At 36.9% G+C, this 21,464-nt stretch overlaps 1 protein-coding gene across 1 annotated transcript in view; it reads left to right on the top strand.

The window, feature by feature from the left end:
• The first annotated feature begins 1,305 nt into the window (after window positions 1–1,305).
• The window catches only part of ror1 (receptor tyrosine kinase-like orphan receptor 1), a 161,449-nt gene continuing 141,290 nt past the window's right edge, over window positions 1,306–21,464 (top strand). Inside the window, exon 1 of the mRNA XM_015378678.1 lies at window positions 1,306–1,681. Coding sequence (XP_015234164.1) covers window positions 1,582–1,681 — 100 coding nt within the window. The 5' untranslated portion in view covers window positions 1,306–1,581. The remainder of the gene's footprint in view (window positions 1,682–21,464) is intronic.

Raw genomic sequence — 21,464 nt, 5'->3', positions numbered from 1 at the left:
TTGGAGAGGATGATGTTTCCCTCTAAAGAGGGTAGCAATATGCGGAATGAACTGAGGTTAAATTGCTACCATTCTCCTGAAAGTGAAGCACACATTAAAAACACAAGCAAGAACAGGAACTTCATTAAAACCCTTAAATGAGAAGAGCTGAAATATATGAAGTCTGGGGTGAATCTAGAGAAAAAAACGGATCAGTTATCAGAAGTGTAAACCCATTAGATAAGCCTGTTAAGGTGAATGTTTGGCTGTTTAACATGTCTGCAGGCACAAGAGGCCTTTGTCCTTTTCTTACACTTCCTCTCTCCTACATTCATCCCTCTCTGTCTTTGTGGAAGAAATGCATGGCCACAAAGTAAATCTGTGAGCTCAGCATTTGGATGTGGTTTTAATATATTAGGTAATTTATCTCGCTGGTATGAAACAGTACACTAAACAGCACCAGGTGGATCATTATCAGAGAGCTTCTTTTCCCCTTTACCCATTCACAATACTCAAATCTGGGTTTTATTAGAAAGAAGTGTGCACTCCTGCAAAAATGTGCATTTTTTGGTGTTTTTTTTAGAAATTTTTAAGAGTGACAATGTGTATCAAATGTTCTTTCTGTTTTCCGTTCAGCCAATTTTTAAATCCCCTTTGGCCTCCTTTTCCCTTAAAGTCTGGGGTGGGGTGCATACAAATACACAACCATGCAAACTCTCACTCCTAGTCTCTTTAACCACCAGTTAACCTTACATGCATGTTTTGGGGTTGGGCTGTGTAAAAAGCTGGGGTTTTTCACACAGAAGCCATGCATGCACATGGTGAACATGCAAACACAATAAAGAAAGACCTGAACAGCTGGGGGTCCAACCAGAGAGCTACCTGCTGAGGGGCGACAAAGATACTGTACACAGACCAAAGGTTAGTGTAAAACAATCTAAAAGATCGTGAATTTGACTCATTTTATCATTTTTTGAGGGAAAAAAAATCATTTTATACGTTTTTATTATTTTTACAAATAAGAATGTATTTCAGAATTGAAAATATAAATTTACCTGACAATGTTCTATCTTGCTCTGCAGGCTTAACATTTATACCTAATATATATATATATATATATATATATACACACATATATATATTTCTTTTAAACATGAAAATTGCAAGTACTTTAAAATTACATAAAAAAAAATAAAAAGATAAGGGCTTGTAAAGAAGTAGCCTTTGGTTGTTCAGCTGTAGTTCCTATAGTGAACACACGGTGGCGACACGTGTCTAAACACAACCATGCGGTTCCTTTGGGCAAAACTCTGATTGCTGAAGTTTGTTGGGAAGAGTTTGCGCTCATTGGGATAGAGAGACACACACACACACACAATTGGGAGTCCGGAGAGAGAAGAAGGAAAGAGGAAAGTTTCCGCTTCTGTCTTTTTATCCAGATACTTTCGGTGCGCCTTTTGGAAGGAAAAACACGGACAGCAAACTCCGAAGCCTGCGCGCTGAATTTGGAGACTCGTTTTGTGGTGGAAAGAGTGTCAGGGTGAGATATTGCTCGGATTTGGATGTGAAACGCGGACCAGGGTGTGAGACAGAGCCGAAGGAATGTATCGTAACCGGGCAGCGGTGCGGCTGTGGAGATGTCCAGCCTGCGCTCTCTGCGTCTCTCTGCTGCTCCAGTGCGTCCTGGCGCTCAGCGCGTCTGGTAAGTTTGAGCAGCTTTCTCCTCCATTCCTCCTGCTGGCCATGTTCCATGCGGTTAACCTTCATTCATCTATGTGCAAAACAATTATAACTAAGTTGCTTTTAAATTCTTTTACAACCATGTTTGGTTTTTGAGACTTTTTTCTCCTTTGTTTCCACTGAAGAGATCATCTGAGTCCCATGTAGATGAAGCTGATCTGTTTGCCATCACTTAGCTTCTTCTCTCATGCAAACGATCTTTGGTTTTCAGACTGAAGCCCTTTTGTGATTCTGAAGCCTCGGCACGGGGAGAGGCTTCACCCCATTGATAGGCATGAGGGGGGCCCTTACCTTGGCCCTTGGCAGCGCATTGTGCGCCCTTCCATTCTCTGGAAATGCAGATTATTTAAAGATAAGGATGCAGGAGGGCTTATCTCCCCTTTCCTTTGCCTTTGGTTAATAACACTAATGGCTGTTGAGGCAATAAGTGAAGGTTTTTATAAAATACCCCAGCTGTTGACTCCTGATGCAGATCTGTGCCATGCAAGTATCCATTCCTCTGAAACGAGTTTTATTAACATTTCCTCTTAAGAGTCTGTGCTTATGAGGTGGAAAGAAAAAATACTCCTAGTTTCCAATGTATCCAGAACTTAAAAGTTTGAGCAGATTGATGCTTTTGCATCCAGTCCCCTTTGAATCAGTGCTTTTTAGAACCAACATTTGTCACATTTATAGCTACAAGTCTTTTAAGGTTAGCAGAAATGTTTTTATATATCCTCACAAAGCAACCAAAAGCCCAATCTGATTAGATAGGAAGTCTAAATATCCATTTTGACCTCAGATTCTCAGTTGTTTTTAGGTGTCTGCTGTGTGTTTAGGGTTGTTGCCCTCCTAATAACTGCTGCCACACTAAGCATCCCCACAGCATCATCCTGCCACCTCCTGCTTTCACAACAGGGATGCATTTTTGCTTTGTTGGTGTTTTACATGTAGATAGGAAAAGTTTTGGTTTTGTTGTGCCCCCTGGTTGAAATTGCATAGGGGACCTCTTCTTGCCAATCTTTTAACTATTTAATGGTCTTTAATGCAGTGGTTTGAAACTTCTTAATAAAAAAAAATCTGTTGTAAGAGATCTGTTGCTGTGTTAAACAGCCAGCAGTTTATTTCTGTTTTTAGATTTTAAACAAAGTGGAACATAAAATGTCTTATAAAAATGAAGCATATATTTTCTTTAGTAGGATGGCATTTGATGAGCTAGAAATGTAAAATAAAGAACAAAAAAAAAACAATTAACAAGCTAATGACAAATGTACAGATTTAATAACATATTTCTGATTCTTTTCGTGTCATTTTGTTGAAAATTTGATTAAAATGTTTTTTATAATAACCTGCTAAAGCTTCTTAGATTGTTATTTGCTATCAAACTGTATTCGAAACCGTCAGTTGGCTTATGTATCATTTTCAGCCACTATTAAGGTAAAGGCAGTGGGCCCTAAGAGCCACTTGTGGCTCCAGGGCCACAGGTTGCAGATTGCTGCTTTAATGTGTTTAACAATTTTCTATGTTTTGGATAATCTAATTTAGTGTTAAACTTCTGTATCCTTCTGTCTTTACTATGCTGTGTGTTCGCTAATGCTCTCTGACATCAGAGGCCTTCTTAGATCAGCTCAATTTGTATGAATATTGAATCACACACACATGGACTCTGTTCACTAATAAGACTTCTGGATATTGTGAGTTAAAAGTAAAAGAGGACAGATGTAAGTTAAGCTTCACTTTACTTATTTTTTTCTGTTTTAAATTAAAATCATTTATATAGTTTTTCTTCCACTAAACAATAATGTGTTGCTTTGTGAACTCCACTGAAACACATTAGTTTTTGAGTTTTTTAACCTGATCAGATGTGCTGTAGGTTCAACCGGTATGTGATATTTCTCAAAACTTTTTATCTTTAGGGCCTCTGTTAATAGGGTTCGGTTGTCTCTAAAGGCTGTTGAGGCAATAGGATGACTTTTAAAAACGTACTCCAGCTTTTGACTTGCGAGACAGAATAATTCCCTGATTTGTGGGGAACCCCTATTTAGGACTAAAGGCTACGTTTGTCTTGTCAGTCTTAAGTTTTACTGCTTTTCTCACCCTCTCTGCCTTCACACAGCTCTGTGTGTTTGTGTGAGACCCTAAAGGAAAAGCTGGCAGATGGCCTCATGTTGTATGTATATATGGAACTGCTTGACTAATAGAAGTATGATTGATTTCAGTTTGGATCAGATATGGGCTGTTTATGAAGCTGCTCGGGGAAGGCATTTTAAGTTTTTGTGTCCTGGCCTTTTTGAGTGTGCTGTAAGTATTTAACGGCCCTCCCGTTCCAGATAGGTAGTTATGAATTATCTCCGGAAGATTTTCTGGGTTTGTTTGGATTACCTCTGTCCTCCCCTAAATGCTTGGGGCTGATATTTACGATGACACTGTGCAGCATATGCTGCGTTGGACCTAAAGCTTTTATGCGATCGCCTTTCTCTTTCCCGTCCCTTTTCTGTATCTTCTGGCCTATTTCTCTTGCTTGGAGACAGGGAGGAATGTTAATCCAAGTTACTTAACAGGATGAGTTGGCTATGAGTTCTTCAAATGGAGTTAAATGGTAGTATATGTAGAAGAGGGCTTAAACCTCCCTACTTTATCTAAAAAAAATAATATATAAGGTCCAGAAATTGATTTGTTCAGTTTTAGATCTAAATACTCCAGATGTGCAAATCAATCACATGAGAATCGGGATCAACCAAAACTCCCCTAAATAGTGCACATAGACATCAAGCAACCAAATAACAAGCTAAGTTTTTAAGGTGGTTGCTGATTATTTATAGAATTGAACTTTTTGACATTAGTCTACTCTAGACGATCCCTGATATGTGCTGCTGATCCATGATTTTTGGGTCGATTCTCGAAGCGGATGTTACTTTTTATTCTTTTAAATAAAAAATAAAAAGTTAGACAAATCTCAATTTAAGTAAAAGCTTTAAAAGGTAAAACATTTAATAACAAATCAAGCTAAGCAACAATAGACAGCATATGAAGGGACACATAACACCTGCTTTTAAGGCATGGCTGCTGAGTGCACTAATGAGTCCAAATATCGACCAATGCATGAAAAAATTTAAATGTCCGCCCAAAGAAATTTGGTAAGCTGATGTATCGGTATATATATATATATATATTCCAAACTAAGAAATCCAATTATTTTTGGTCTATAAATAGGGCTGCATCCAATGATTATTTTGCAAATCAATTAATCTGTTGATAAATCTTTTCGATTAATAATTGGAGAACAAAAGAACATTTCTTACTAAATTAAACCAGGTGAAACTAAAACATTTCCTCTTGAGTTCTGGATAGAGCACATTGACAGACGAAAAGTTTTTTTTCATCTGAAATGCAAAATATTTTTTGCAATTTTGATATAATTACTGCTCTAAGTGGGTCGCAGTTGCAGCTAAAGCCATATTTTACAGTCTCTTCACTCCAGTTAAAGATTAATCGATTGCTAAATTAGTTGACAATTATTAAAATAATCAATTAATCAAGACTCATCTGATTAGTTGTTTCAGCTCTAATTATAAACACATTAACAACTATCATGAAAAAACAAACCTAAAAATGAAATGGTCAGGAGTGAATGTGTTTCTGTATATTTCTCTCTATATATTTTACTATCTTTAAGTAGCAGTGATACTTCTATATGGAGCAGGATATCTACACATAGAAAAATCATATATCCTCCATACTGCGGGGAATAAGGAAAGACACGTTCATATTATTGGTGAAAATAAAAACATGGCAATACTTTTGTTCTTGTCTTCTCAATACAGCAAAATCAGTGTTAATTTAGCTTGATAGCAATTGTTTAAATTAAAAAGCACTTTCCTTTCTACTTAGAAATGCTATGTTGAAGCTGAGTGCTTGGAGTTGAGTTATTGAAACAAGCTTTTGTTTCCTGATGCTGTGAAATGGAGGTACTGCTGGTCTGAACAAAAGCTTTTTTTTTTTTTATCAACGACTATGTTTAATGTTTGTTCCTTTGGAGATTTTGACATGACATATTTCGTTACAATTCAAATATATTAATATACAGATTTTCCACCTGGGAAGGAAAATAATTATCTTCAAAGACATACTCATGAAAAAATTTTTGATTATTTAAATAGCTCCTATTCTTTGCTTAAAGTTTCAGAATAGCTGAAAATCAGATTACACCCTTAAGATAATCAGAAATCAGTTTTAACAAAGGAAAACCTGACTGGTGCATCCTTCATCAAAACCTTTAGACTACAAATCTCCTTTTCTACATTAAAAGGACATGACATAAATGTGCTTCACTCTTTGAGTTTATTTTTTTAACAACCTTTTCACCATCTGTTAGTTGCCAGGAGTTTTGTCTCCTTTCTAGTCGGAGAAGAACAACAATAATGTGGTTCGGCTGTAATCAATTGTGAAGAGAACAGTGCAGCGCCCTGTGATCTGTGGCTGTGTTATGGCCGCGCCGTGGAAGTGTCTCAGCACATGTGGCCAAGAAGAAAGGGAAGAGCGTCGTTATCTGCTTTTATTTGTGGCTGTCTGGTTTGCAAGTCACTCTGCAAGCTTCCAGCCAGGGGTCAGAGGTCACAGGTCTGTCGGTGTAATATAAATGCCAGCGTTTTCAGGGACAATTAGGGTTTCCCTGACTTCAACAAGGGAATTTTGATGACAAGGCAAAAAAACACAAGGAAAAAAACCCAAATAGATGAACGTTGTTTATGTGATTTACTGCATGTGCACCAAAACCATATCTGGATTGTATATCAGCTCTGATAGTGACTAATTACCTGGATGGGAGATCAGATGAACAACATCGATCCAACATTCCCATCTAGGCATTGGTTTTCTTTTATTCAAATCATACACATTTATTCGTTTTGTCAGGATAAAAGTCATCCTTGTATAAATCAAAGGTTTGGGAGAAAAGAACAGGAAGAAAAGGGTGTGGCCTATATAAGTGATGATAATAATAATACAGTTGCTGTTCTCGAGGGCCATGTTTGACAAAAATTGACATATCTATGTAATTGTGGCACTGAAGAGCGAGGAGGTGTCCAGCCTTGCTGGCCACCTAATAAAAGCCCCATTTGCTCTACCCTTTTAAAACCGTGCTGAGAACGGTCCGAGCACGGTAAACGAGATAACAGTTGAGTAAATGGAATGGGACTGAACTGGACCGTTCAAGGCACAACCCAACCTTGCTAAATCTAGTACTAGCTCAACAATTCAGTTTATTTATATAGGGCACATTCACAACACATGTCATCTCAAGGCTGTTTACAGAGAAAGTTCACCAGATCATACAGTCAGATCGGTTCAAAGCTTTCTATCTAAGGAAAACCAGTTGATTGCATCTACTCATTGACTCTTAAGCAATACCTCACACCTAGCATACTTGTAGCAACAGTGGAAAGGAAAAACTCCCTTTTAACAAGAAGAAACCTCCAGCAGAACCAGGCTCAGGGTGAGCGGCCATCTGTAGATGCTGACTGGGGTTCAAGGAGTCAGAAGCAGAGATACAGAAAGAAGCAGAGATACAAAAGTAAGGCTTGGCATGGTTCATCTGTGGCTCGGTTCTCAGATGACAAAGTGCAGACTACGCCATCTCCCACTTACAGTCAGATGTCTCATTTCACAGGTTTTCCAGCATGTCCAGCTTTGCAGTTCAAGATCTCTTCAGCTGTTCACAACACAAACTTCTTCTCAGCCTATTAACAATAAATGGTAACAAAAGAGCGTGGTGCGACCTGGGATGATGCTAGGACTGAGGCTGTCATTGAAATGTGGGTGGAGGATTCTATCCAGACACATAAGTTCCTGAATGTTATTGTTGCTGCCCTTTTTGCTTGCATAATTCCTACCTTGAGAGCTGTAGTATGGACCACCGTTAGGAGCCGAGGAACCGTGCTAGCGTGATGCGAAATGGTTGTGAGAACCAAGCTCGGCACGCTTAACTGATCCAAGCTTGGTCCGAACTCAGCACGGATCGTTTCAGAGGACTAGTGGAAATGGGGCATATGACTCAACCTGTCAGATAGACACCAAATAGCTGTGACACACAGGTCACTGATATCGTTCGACTTCTAGACGATCAGCCCAGAGCTGGAACTCTACTATTTCTCTGCCACACTTAGATTTAAAGTGTTCAAGTTTAAGTCCTGTCTGAAAGCAATGACTATAAGAGGAAGCGTTGTTATTGAAAGAGTGTTTGCTCTTTCAATAAACTAGAACTAGGAATAAGCTCCGAGAAATAAGGCCCTTCAGGGGCCAGCAGCCTTTCTTACAACTCCAAAAGCTGATTACTAAAGTGCTTCTAAATGCTTATGGAAGTAAGTCAGGAGGTCATGGAAGGAATTTGGTTTGATTGCTGCTGGACAGGAGATTATGGGCTTTTTAATGGCCACACCAGCTAAAGTCAAAAGCTGCTTTTTAGGTGCAGAATTCAACTTTAGGTGTTGATTCGTGTTACACTGACCTCCTTTAATGGCCTCAGAAACGTGCAGTTTTAGTCGTGCTTGTCTTTACTATTTGCCTTAATTGAGACATTGATTTATTTTATGAAGTCAGTTTAGGTAATCAGGTTGGGAACATAGAGAACGTTTAGTGCCCAGATAGATGGCTTTTAACCAAACATAAAAACAAAACAGCTCTAATTAATTTTGGCTATAAGTAGTAAAATGTGACTCTTTAATTTAGCTAAAGTATTAAATATGCTTTAATGGTGCTATTGCTATACAGACTGCTGAACATTTATGTTTGAATGTAGAAGGTCCTCTGCATGGCAGCCATTATGATGTCTGTTTAGCGTGGAGCTGTTTAAAAGAGGACGGAAATCAATGGTAGTTGAGCTACAAAGAGCGTTCATCTTAAACACAGCAAGTGGTCATTTGTGTTTCTTAAGAAGCTTGTTGACTTGGATAATAAAATGTGATGCAAGTGATGCCAAAATAAAAATCAAATGTTTTGTGGTTTTTAATGTTTTATTTATTTATTTTTTATTGTTTTTGTTTGTTACAATAAGGTAATTTAATGACAAACCCACCACAACACAAACAAATAGATCTAAATGAGTCATTTTTTTATATTAATAATTTATCATTTAACCTAATGGATCCCACACTTCTTAAAATAGGTGCATTTTTTCTTGAATTGAGGAGGTAATAAGACACTTTGCCAATAGAACAAGACAATTTACATTTAAGATACCGGTAAGGAAAAAAAATATTGCATTGTCTCAATTCAAGTGCATATGATTTAATTATCTTATTTTAAATGTAAAAATACTCATTCCATCGGCAAATCATGTTATTTACCTACTCAAATTAAGGGTGAATACACTTTATCTCAGAACTTATTTTTTTACTTATTTCTACATTGTTTTTGCATTGCATAACCTTAACAATAAGATTACACATTTTCACTTTAAAAAAGCAAGTTTCCTGTTGTAACCCCTGGAAATGTAAAGTCGGTGAAACATGAGATTTAAGGTCTTCCTATTTTCCCTGACAAATATAACGCCTTTTTCTCTGCTTCCTTTGAGATCCATGGGTGTTTTGCTGAAAAAACCCCCCCTGCTGGGAAAGCCACCTCAGTGGTGGGAAATGCTTTCGGGGGAAAAAGGGCACAGTGTTCTGCCTACAGATGTGCATGCCTTTTAATTAGCTTAGTGGGCTCAGGTGTGGCTGACGCTGCATATTTAAAAGGAGAAAACAAAACAGAAAGACGTTCAAAATTCAATCTCATTCATTTTCCCATCAAATACATTTTTTCCAAGGTTTACAAAAAAATGAATCATCACTGCTTTATAATAGTTTCATTATGATTCATGATTCATTCAGTGTCACGATCGTTCGTACTGCAGGTCTTTATGCTTTTTTTCTGAATAGTCGTTCAGACCGACTACTTTAATCCGGCCACCATTAGACTCCAGTCTGAATGCTTCACAGCCCCAGTGTGACCTGCATGAGCAGAAGGACGCTGTAGATGTCACACAGTGGTGCACTGTTTATGGAAATAATAACAGACGCCTCCAACTCTTCGTTATTATAAGTTGTTGAATAATGAGAGGAGAATCACATCATAACAGACAAAGACATGTAAGAAAAGAGAGATCTGAACTATTTCCAATGTGTTTTTGTGTAGCAGTGAATTCAGTGTTGGAGAAGGGTCTGTATGAATGAGTAGTTAGATTCCGGATGATAAGGTGAGAGTCAAATCAAATGCAGGCACTTAAAACTCCATAGGATTTAGTACCACATATGGAAGTTGCACAATTCAGATTTTTTTTGGAGGTTAAAAAAATTGGAATTGGAATTTTGTCTGCCATGAAAAGGTCGGATATGAGTCGCATATGGGCAAAAAAACAACAACTCTGATTTGGATCGCATTTGCCTGCACTGAATGTAGCCTTAGATGTTATGTTTGCAGTACTTGGAACTCTTCTTCCACTCTGCCCATCACACACTATACCTCCTCTAGTGTCCCTCTAAAAGCTTTTGGCAGAGCTGTGTGAGTAAAACGGATGCAGTCGAAGGAGCAAGAAAGAGTTGACTCTTTTTGAGAGAGCTCAGCTCCGTTTTGAGAGTGTGAAATGGGGAGGAAATCACAGACTTTAATTTAATCAGCGCATAGCCTCGAATCACAAACACAGACTGTTTTATGCCCTTGATTTAAACCAGCAATGTGCAAACTATACATCATACTATGCTGATATGTGTGTAAATATAAATATATATATATATATATATATATATATTTTCTTTTTTTTTTTACGTCCCACTACTTATTAAGCACATGTGTTGCCAATGTTCAGTGTGCCCCAGCATGGAGAATATAGTGATCTATCTGTTTTACTGTTGTATAGTTGGCAGGCAGTAACCTGGAGTCCAAAAACCTTTAAGTTTTGCTGCTGATGTGCCTTTTGCTGGACAGACATGCCGTAAAAACAATCATATCCTGAGCTGGAATAAGTCTTTTCATATTAAGCTGTGGTGCAATCAGGGCTTTGTTTCATAAAATGTTGTATTTTCTGATTGTTAAATTTATATGTAATCTCCCATCAAAAAAAACATGCATTTCTGTAAGAGGGAAATGGAAAAATGGTTGTAACCAGGAAAAGCTTGATTGTTGCATCTCTTATTTTTACTGATCAAGTTTCCCTTTTTTGTGGTAAGAGGCCCTGTTTAATCAACGTCCGCAGTTCAGTTCACTGATATCCTCCTTTTCTGTGTTTGATAAAGTTTCTGCCACTGCAAACCTTTGCCAAGCATGAAAACCCTTTTCCTGCAATTTACTGTCTGCCTGAGAGGTGAGTGGTGGGATAGAGAAAGCTGTGTTTGGAGGGTTCATGGAAATCTGTGGCTGGATGAAGAGAAGGAATGAAATATGGTGGTTTAGGATTTTACTGCTTAGGTTCAGAAGTGGCTACTTCTTTTTGTTGCAGAATCTGCAGAAAGGTCCTGTTTTTCTCTAGATTTTCAAAGAATTTAGTTAATTTCATTTGAAGGCTCTGATGAAAAAGTGCCTTGCTCTTTCTGTTTTATTGCCATCTTCAAAACATGAAAAAAAAGATGATCGTGCTGTCACAGGCAGGTAAATTACCCCTAATCTTACCAAGTTAGGAAATAATTGTGAAACGGTGACCACTTGCATAACTTAGCAGATTTCTAGTTTCAGAGGGATAAATAGGGGACAAGGTGATATTTTGGAGAAGTTCTACAAGTTTTTGATTGTCGGTGAGTTGCAACAAAAAGTGCCGCTTTTGTGTAAATGCTTCAGAAATTATTACAGTCATGTCTCCCAGTGCTAAAGTTATGTTATAATTTAGGGTTTTTTTGTGTGTTTTTGGAGGTTCTGGATTTTTTGTGTTTTTTTTGTGTGTTTTTTTTCAAGCAAAGAAGCTGCAGAAAAGTCTTGTTCCTCCTCATATCCCTGAATGTTCTTTTCATGGCTTTCTGTGTTGATGTCTTGCAACTCAGCCTGGAAGATAAATTACTGTGGCCACATTAGGGAAATGTTCCCCGCTGTACTTTATACATACAATACAATGACTCCTTTACTGCTGCTCTGTAAGCCAAGCTTAAAGTGTGAGACTATGCTGATGACAAAGTGACACTTTAATGAGTGCAATGGAATAAAACACACCTTCTGAGTATCGGTTTTTTGTATGGATTTAAAGATGTTTAATATCAAGCAGGTCAGCTAGCATAAGAACAGTAAATTTCATTGTTTGTTTTATCAAGTTAGTGCTTTTTGAGCGTCCTCCATGGTCACCTGTCTTAAATTTGATCATCATGCAGGGGGTAGGATGAAACATGGCTTTTTAAGCTCCCCTATACATGTCAAAGTAAATCTTTTTACACCTTGTTTGCTTTGCGTTAAGGACCCTAGAAACCTGCTCTCCATGCAGGCAGTTTGATAGCTGTTCCCCCACAATTAGGTCTTTGTACAACGCTCACCCTCCTCCCAAGGTATTAAATGCTGCAAAAGTTATGGGCAACTGCCAAATACACATACATTTTTAAGGTGTTCACTGTATCGTTTTATTACTACCAGTCTTTCTAATTTATGCTCATATAAAAATTAAAATATGTTCCCCACTTTTAGAAATGGAGCTGAGTGTGGAGTTGCAGTTTATTCTTTCTATGGGCTGTTAATCTGAATTTTCTTTTTTTAAGGGGACCCTGGAAAATAATTTAAATATTGTGGAATAGTTTGGGGCCAATGTGACAATATAATGGTAGATCTGTGAGTAAATTTACTTCTCCCTTTATTTACCCCCTCAATTTCTTTTACTAGTTTTAACCAAAAACCTATAAGTATTATTAAGGCTGCAAAATAACAGCAAATAATGATTATAAATCTTAAGAATGTTCACTAGTTTATGGTGTTTTTTTCCTATGTAGACCAAAACAAAACCATAGTGTAAAGATGGTGAAGTGGGCTTTCAGGGTAACCAGTATTAGCTGCATGACTGTTTGTTTTTCTGTTTTTAAACTACATCTGGTGTGGACGACCTCATATTTCAAATCTTGTTTTTCTAATATACTTTAACCCAAAAAAACTTTAATGATCACCAACTTTTCTTTAGATCATTTGTATTAAATTAGTTGATATCCACTTCTGATTTGCCAAACATGATACTTCTGATCTAAAATGGCCCAGAGGCTAAAATTGTTACTTTAATCTACCAAAGTACTGAGAAACCAAGTACAGCCTGTTTTGTTATTTCAATTTAAATCACAAATTACTTTGAAATCATAATTAAATAATTTAATTATTAATTTACTGCATGTAACTTGTTCAGCACTCAGGTAATTTAGCCCAATGTGAAAAGCACCTTTACCAGACCCATACAGTTAACATAAATAAATAAATAAATTAATATAAAAGGTTACAATAAACAAATGCAAATGTAGATTAAGAGCATTATGGCATTTATAAGGTTAAATCTGTGCTGGAATTTGTCAAGGAAACCAAAGATTATGGTGGTGGTAAAAACATCTTTTAGTCTCAAGGACTTGGAGACCGTTACCAGAAATAAATCAACATGCAGGTAGAAACAAGCAATTTTGGTGTCATAAGAAGTGTTCATTAGTGTAGAAACATATAATTTTTAAATGAACTGAACTAAATATTTCACAGCTGAGTAAATTCTTTTATATTTTATTACCAGCGGCAATATTATTGTGTCAAAAAAAAACATTCTTGCTTGAATTTAGTTAATTTTAGGCCTATGTCTTTCAGGGGAATAAACAGCTTTGATTTTAGCTTGATGACAGAATTAATTAAAAGTCCCATAGAAAAAGTTGCATAATTAAACGTGTAGCTTTCTGTAAATGCTAATATTCCTCAGACTGTCAGATTGAGTCTAAGTCTGTAGGGGAACTTTTTGTTTATTTTCAGTAGTTCTGCTGGACCTACTTTCTGCTCGGTCTGAGATGTGAAAACGTTCAGCTCCTCCGTCATCCCACCACCATGATGGGCATGACATCCAAACTCCTTGGCGCTCCTCTTATCTGACTGGCAAACAAACACTGACTAATGCTGGCGCTTCTCAAGCAGTTTTCCTTTTGCCCTGACTTTCATGCCGCCTTCCAAGGACCTGTTACTCCTACTCAGACACACATGCTCTCTGTGTCTATCCCCTCTCTGTCTCTGCAGCTCCTTTTGGCTGCTCAGTGGCTCCTCCAATTGGCCCATCTGACTGACACGCTTGTCTGAGCTCAGGCGTCTGTTTACTCAACAATAACTGAAGTCAGAGTGGCTCCTAAGCTCTGCAGGGACACAAGCATAACAAATTGGACAGCTTCTGGCATTTGGTTTAAAATTCATCAGCGAATTCCTGCAGAAATGAAAGGAGGGTCCTAACTGTAGACCTTTTATCCAATAAAAAGCTTTCCGATAATTTCCACGATAAACATGTAAGGCTGTGTTTTCATCTGTTTTTTTTTTGTTTTTTTCAGTTGTTTTTTTTTTTTTTTGTGGTACGTTGCTGTGGTTGGACGGCAAAAGCATTAGACCATCAGCTTCTGGGGCATTTGTATAAACTTGGCCTTCTGCAGTTATTATTAATACATCATCACGTGTATTTTCTTCTTGGCAGGTTCATCCCTCCTTTTTTCATTCGCTTCATTCTATTTTGTCATGCTTGCGTGTGCAAACACAATTGTCGCATTGTGTAACGTGGAAGTCTGCCCCTCCTAGAAATGGAACCATTAAAGAAAACATGCCTGGACTCCAGGAAATCAAATTTTACGGGCCATCAAATGATTTGTGTTTGGGGTGATTTGACTCTGTAACTCTGTTTTTGATTTGCTCGTCATTAGTTTGGGTTTTCTTAGGATTTCATATAGATATTTGAACAGTTTCTATTGGACTAACAGACACAGAGGCGCATTTTATGTATGTGTGTGTGTGTGTGCTTTCGCTTTTAATTGCTTTATAAACACAGGTAGTGGCCACAGACTAGTGTTTAAGCCTGTTATAGTCTGAGGTGGACTGCAAGAATTTTCCTCTTTTGAAGATTAGATCCTCCAAACAGGTTTTAGGTTAAAGCTGCCAATTAAATCTGGCTGCTAGCCCACCAAGCAGATTTAGAGATCTACTAAAATAATAATGCTGAAAATGCCAACGCTTTTTTTTTCTACTAATCAATAGTGTGACATTAATAATGATCTTCACAGGGATAAATGAGAGGGCTTTACCTGTTTCAATTATTTTGTAATTCTACTCTTTAAAGGTCATAGATACTTTTTCATAAAAAAAAAAAAAAAATTTCAAATATAAAACATCCAGAGGTATAAATTTTACTGAAATAAAATGATGTTTTAAAATATTAATATTTGAAGGGCACATAAACAAATATTTACTTCTAATAAAAAAAAAAAGAAAAGCAAAACAAGGGTGAACAAAGGCTTTTGAGGTTTGGTGCTGACTTGAGAAATGAATGTGGATCAGAGGTTTCAGCTTGTCTTCTGAACAGGTAATTTAATTGTTGCTAACCAATAGCGGACCTGGAAACTGGCTGACAAACTGTTAAATCTCTTTAAATGTGAATCTTCATTACTTGGGGTGTTTTTGGCACATTAGGAATAAATATGGGTCATGAAGTGTTTATTTCTGTTTTTTAGGTTTTTTTAACCTTCTCCATTGTTGCTTTATAATCTCTAACACATTTTCTAATAAGAAAAAGGCTACGTTCACACTGCAGCCCTTAATGCTCAATTCCTGTCTAAACTGCAATCATACAATGCAAGTTTCCCACATGTGCAGTGGTGGAGGCAAATATTTAAAAGCAAGCGTGCTCTGTGTTTACAGAAGTAAACATGGGTGGATGGTAGCGCAAGAGCGCATCTAGCGGTTTTCCCCAACCTTAAAAAATGATGGTTAAAAAGAAAGACTGCTCTCCGCATTATCGTCCACCATGGTTCATGTTTTTCTTGCTGCTTCTGCATAGCAAGAACCCGAATAGGGACCTTTGTCGGGTATTAATGACGTTCAGGTCGGACAAATGCAACCTGGCCAATCAGACACAGGTCGCATTTTAAAAGGTCCGATTTGTATCGGATTCAGAACCACATAGCCAAGTGGCCTGGGTCGCATTGGAAAAAAGACATATTGTCAGATTGGTTGGGTGAAATCACTTAGCTTCATGTTAAATTCCATTCATTGCAGTTTAACCCCTGGATATGATGCATGTAAACCATTTCAGGGTGTTATTTTTCGAATTCTGTTTAGTTTATAATACTACTAAGTAAAAAGCTAAGCTAGCCTAGAATAATGTTACACTTAGGATGCCAAAGAGAACATTCCTTCCTGTAGGTAATAGAAAGGCTCAACAGAGGACAGAAAGGTCACTTTGTGGGACTCTATAACCTTTGACCTCTGTGGTGGTGGATTTGGGCTGCTATTTTTTTCAGGTTACAAACAGAAAGCTAACTGATCACTTTAATACACATTGGAATCGTCACATATCCAACGTACTAAAAAGAAGTCAAACTTGGCTTAAATATGAATTGACAGTTTAAAAATTTGTCACAAATTCTAATGTAGACTTTTCACTGCTAAATTTGTAATTAAGCTTTACAGCAAAAAAATGACAGTAAAATCGCTATCTTTCTCTTTATGTTCATATTAGCTTTATCTGAAATAGTGGCTAAGCCACCTAGAGCCCCTTATGCACTTCAAAATAAATCTTTCTTCCTGGAATGTGTGACATAAACAAAATTGTCTCACTTACCTACTGGGTTTTTGTTATAAATGACAATTCCCTACTGTACAGTCCACATTGAGTATTGATGGTGAACTGGTTAAATTCTTTCACTATAATGTTGGGGAAATGCGTTCAGGAAGGGCATCCTGCATTACAAACATTGTCGAGTTTATAGGCAAGTTGTAATGACTTGCTAGGGCAAACCCTGAATATGGTAGCAGCTGTTTGTGGCTTAATATTTGACCACAAGAGATTATTGGATTCCATTACAGAACATACCATTTTTGTGCATAGATTTTTGCAAAAATTACCTTAATATAATAACACACACATACACATGTACATTTTGGAAGTCTGTTATCACAATCACACATTCATATAAATCCGTTGTGGTTTGATGGTCTCACCACAAGGTAGCTCTGCTAAAGGAAGAACAATTAAGGTCTCAACAATTCAGATTCTTGGTGTGTTAAAAAGAAATAAGAGCGTCAAAAGAACGGAATGATGCTGTCTGACTCTCCAGATGGGTTTAGGCATTTGAATAGCCCATGTCTGAGCATTCAGAGTTCTTGTGGTTAATTCTGCTGGAATGATAATGGAAGGGTTCAGAATGGTCAGAGAACTGGAATCTGCTTTTGTATTACCTTCTTAGCTTGTCTGTCCTTTGTCTAGCTCTAATTTAGGATGCCACTGTTGGCAAAAAAAAAAAAACAAACTAACCAAAAACAATTAAGGATCACCGTCAATGAGTTTTCCCTCTAAAGCTGTCTCTCATATTTTCATTTTCACCGGTGATTTTGTACCTTAGATGTTTATCAGAGCTGACTCTGACTTGGAACCATGCCGGTTTAAATCAACCAACTGTTGAGATCACCTCCTGTGTGGCAATGGTTCTCTCACACCAACTTGTATTTTCTTGTCTCTCTGTATATTTGTCTGTCTTTCTCCGAGTCATCAGCTCCTCTTCCCTCCTCCTTTCAAAGAGCATTAATTTCAGCCAGGCAGGAAATGAAACTACATTGCCCTGCAACTCCAGCAGGAGAAGGGGGACTTGAGGAGGGAAAGGGGGAAGAGGTCCATACAATATATGAAGCAATATAGTAGTTTTTGAAAGAATGATGGTGTGAGTAGGTAGTCCTGGCTCAGCGAAAAGAAAGAAGAGAAGGTTAGGAATAGTATTGAGATTAATTAATTTTTTACACATAAAATATTAAGTGACAGCAGGCCTTAAATTAATAGTTTTATACATCCAGAAACTGAAAGATTTGACCTAGAACTTCCAAGGATTACAAGGACGAAACAGAACTTTGTAGGAGTCCTTGGCCCCTTTATCGTTCTCCTCTCCTGAGCTCCATCCAGCTATCAGAAGTCAATGATCTTCTCCTCAGAGGGGCCTATATAAGAGGCTTAGACCCGCGTGATTCCTCTGCATGTTTGTTTAACCTATGTGTCCCACCCTCTGTAGCACAAAGCTTTTCTCAAAGAAGCTGATTACCTCTCACTGTTCAGTTTACCTCAGTTTCATAGAGCCTTTATAGACAATGATAAAATCAAGTAATCTATAGTAATAAAGCCTTAACATCACAAACTGTTGGCAAAATATGCATTCACAGTTCATGGGCATAATTTTTATTAGGCTAAATTTCTGTATTATATATACTTTTTAACCTTAAGTAATGTTAGATTTCTTTGGAAATTTGAGTTTTTGGTTAGAATTACCTGTAAGCTACAAAAATCAAAATGAAGAGAAATAAAATCCCTTTATAATTCATTTAATCTATTTTAGTTATTTTAGTTGCTTTTTTATGAAATTAATTGATATTTTGGTTATAGTTAAACTAATGAGATGTACTAATTTGGTTCATAATGTGAAGCATGTTTGGCAATATTTTGTGCCTGTTTATAAGGAATCTAGGCTGATTATTCCTGACACGCTCAGCTGACGCATTAATAAAAACTGCGCTCCTGCTGATAATTTGCAAAATGTTAAATTGCTGTGTGTGACCCATGACTAATGTAGTGAGAATTTTAAACAAGAGTTGTGTCAGAATTTTCCTCTCTTGATACCGTTTAACAGATTGGACTTATTATTATCAACTGTCACCCTTATTTGATATTTTTTTTCTTTGACTTAATCTCTTCCTTTCCTCTCTAACACTTCTGACCTTTTCATTAAATGTGTTTTTATTTCAGATTTATCCTGGAGCATGTTTTGTTCAAGCTCAATATCATTGTTATTTCTATAATCTTCTTTCTCTCTCACGCACACTGCATCGACCCGTTTCCCCCTGCTGCCCTCACTTTTCAACATTAGCTGTTTATTCTTTTTATTTTGTATTGAAAAACCTGATTTAAGTCAAATGAAGTCATTATTACCCAGACCAGATATGATGTGTTCTCAACAGTTCAACTTTTCCAGCTTTTGAATTCAGATAAAATCAGTTAAACTCATTCTCAGGTAGGGCTCTCAGAAAAATCTATCAAAACCTCAATGTATACAATATTAAACGAGGGCTGAAACAACTAATCTGATGAATCGTTTTCAAGCGATTATTTAAATAATCGTCAACTTATTTAGTAATCGATTGATTGCTAATTATGTAGTATATAGTCTAGCATCAAGTATATAGTATTTTATACTATAGAGACTGTAGAATATTCCTTTAGCTGATAGATTGACCCACTTAGAGCAGAAATTATACCAACATTGTAAAAGAAATGTATAAATATTTTGCATTTAAGATTAAAAAAAAGTTTTTTCTGGCAGTATGCTCTATCAGGAACTTCTCAAGTGGAAAAGTTTGTTTCACTGGGTTTCACCTCTTTAAGGAACCTTTGCCTATGCCATCATTAATCTAATTGACAAAATAATCCATTTGCAAAATAATCGTAAGTCTCAGCCCTATATTAAACAGGTTTATTATTCAAAGATTCTGCTCCGGTATCTGCAACTTCACCAGACAATAATAATGCTGGTTTAAAAAAATCCGCCAATGTGTTATGTGAAGTCAGAAAGAAAAGAAAAACACATCACCCTCTATATTGTCAAGTCTTAAGTCATAGTCATTATGACTCTAATGACTAGCTTAGCATGTAGCTCTGTTCAGTAGTTTTTGTTCATCTGCCCTATAGGCAAATTTCTTCCAAATAAAGCAATTGTCTTTGTCTTGTGGATAAGAAGGTTATGTATTTTTTCTGGCTTCACTTGACTTGCTCTTTTATTATGCATCTTGAGTATCTTATATATAATTCATTTAATTTGTTACAGTTAATTATATTGGGTTATATGTATTTTTGGACAGATATATTATTACTATCTCGAGACTGCACTCAATGTTTCTCTGTTTTTTGTTTTCTCTTAAGTGACTGCTGTTTGATAAGACTTACAAAGTAATTGACATTCAGATTAGAATAATAATAGTATTGCATAGGTACGATCTAAAAGGCTTTATATTATAGCTCTAGAAACTGTGTAAAAGGGGTAAAATGGCCTTTTGAATTGTGCATGTTTATTATGCTTTTATTTCCGTTATGATATAAGTGATAGGCTGGTGCAAATTTGGATAATTTGTTTGGTCTGCCTCCCTATTCATCTAAGATGTGCAAGATAATTTAAGGAAGAAACAAATTTCCTGCTCATTGGCTTCCATGTTTAATGGCCACAAACAGCTCACTGCTAATGAGTGTAGTGTAAGCTAGTAAATGTCTTTAGGAAATCCCAACACTCTTCTGCTTGCTAAACAAGCTGTGTTACTGAGCCGTTTTTACATATTGGTATTCTTCTGCAATAGAAGTGTTTCTAGCCACCTTTTTTTCCCCCCGCATTTCGAAGTATCACATGTAATGGGAGGCTATAGTGCCTTAAAGCTTTCTCTTCCCTATTCTTTCCTGCAAGAGATGACCAGGAACAAAGACTTAAATAACATTTTTCAGTGTATGTTAACTGACTATAAAACATGATGACAGGTTTAACAGAATTTAATCTTACTCAGACCAGAGAAATGGCCCAGATTACGTACAGTAGGCCTAACAGCCTCACTGGGCATTATTATAAACTGGTGAAGCTGCAGGCTGTCAGAGTTTACCAAGCACACACAGTACATGAATGCCAAAAAATAATTCTTATACACATCAGAAGAGGATGATAGAGACAACAAGATTTAAACAAACTTAAAACATTTTGTAAAGAGGTTATTATGCTCACTTACGGTGGTTTTTGACTTTTTTGAGAAAGCAAAAATGTGGTGAAGTGGAGATGGAAACACAGAGATTTAAATAAGTTCTGACGTATTGAATATGTTCCTCACATTATTGATCAGCTGTTTCTGTCAGCGCTGGCATCCTGAATGCAGTATTAGAATCAGACTTCTCTCTTTATGTTCCTGGAGGGCTTGAACCATCTTAAAACATATCTCATCATAAGACTTGTCCAATTACTACACCTTGAATAAGACCTTTGCAGTCACCTATCTACGTTCGGTGCTTGCTTGCTTACATCCGTTTTACTACAGACAAGTGTAACATAACTCACTCTAATGGACAGAAATGCATCAAATCTTTCAATCAACTCTTAAAAAAAATGTTCGTTCAATTGTTGCATCACATTTGGATGAAGAACACGGATAATGTGACTCCTTGGCTTCATGCAGTTCTGTTTCCTTAGACACAAAAATGGTAACAAGAGATTTACCATAGCAACCCACTGTTTTGTGAATTAGAATATTAAAATAATTTAACAAGTCATATAAAATTCAAAGTTGTGACAATAAGTTTGAAAACAGACGTGAATAAATAGCACACTTGCAGGATTATTGAGATAAGTGTAACAGTTAAACTATAACTGGGTGTACAGTAGGTGTGACTGACATGCAAGCATTTGTGCGTACACCTCGCCTCAGTGTTGGTGGTCTTGGAAAGCCACCAAGATCACCCGGCTGCTCTGTAATGTGAAAACAATTAGAAGCCAGTGGTTTTACGCAGTGCCGATTTGTGTAGAATAACAAAGGGAGATGTAGGTCAGCAG

The sequence above is a fragment of the Cyprinodon variegatus genome, unplaced genomic scaffold, assembly GCF_000732505.1.
Source record: "Cyprinodon variegatus isolate N-32 unplaced genomic scaffold, C_variegatus-1.0 Scaffold176, whole genome shotgun sequence".
Lineage (NCBI taxonomy): Eukaryota > Metazoa > Chordata > Actinopteri > Cyprinodontiformes > Cyprinodontidae > Cyprinodon > Cyprinodon variegatus.
Note: the sequence above shows the minus strand (reverse complement) of the source record. Positions and strands in the feature narration are given on the sequence as shown.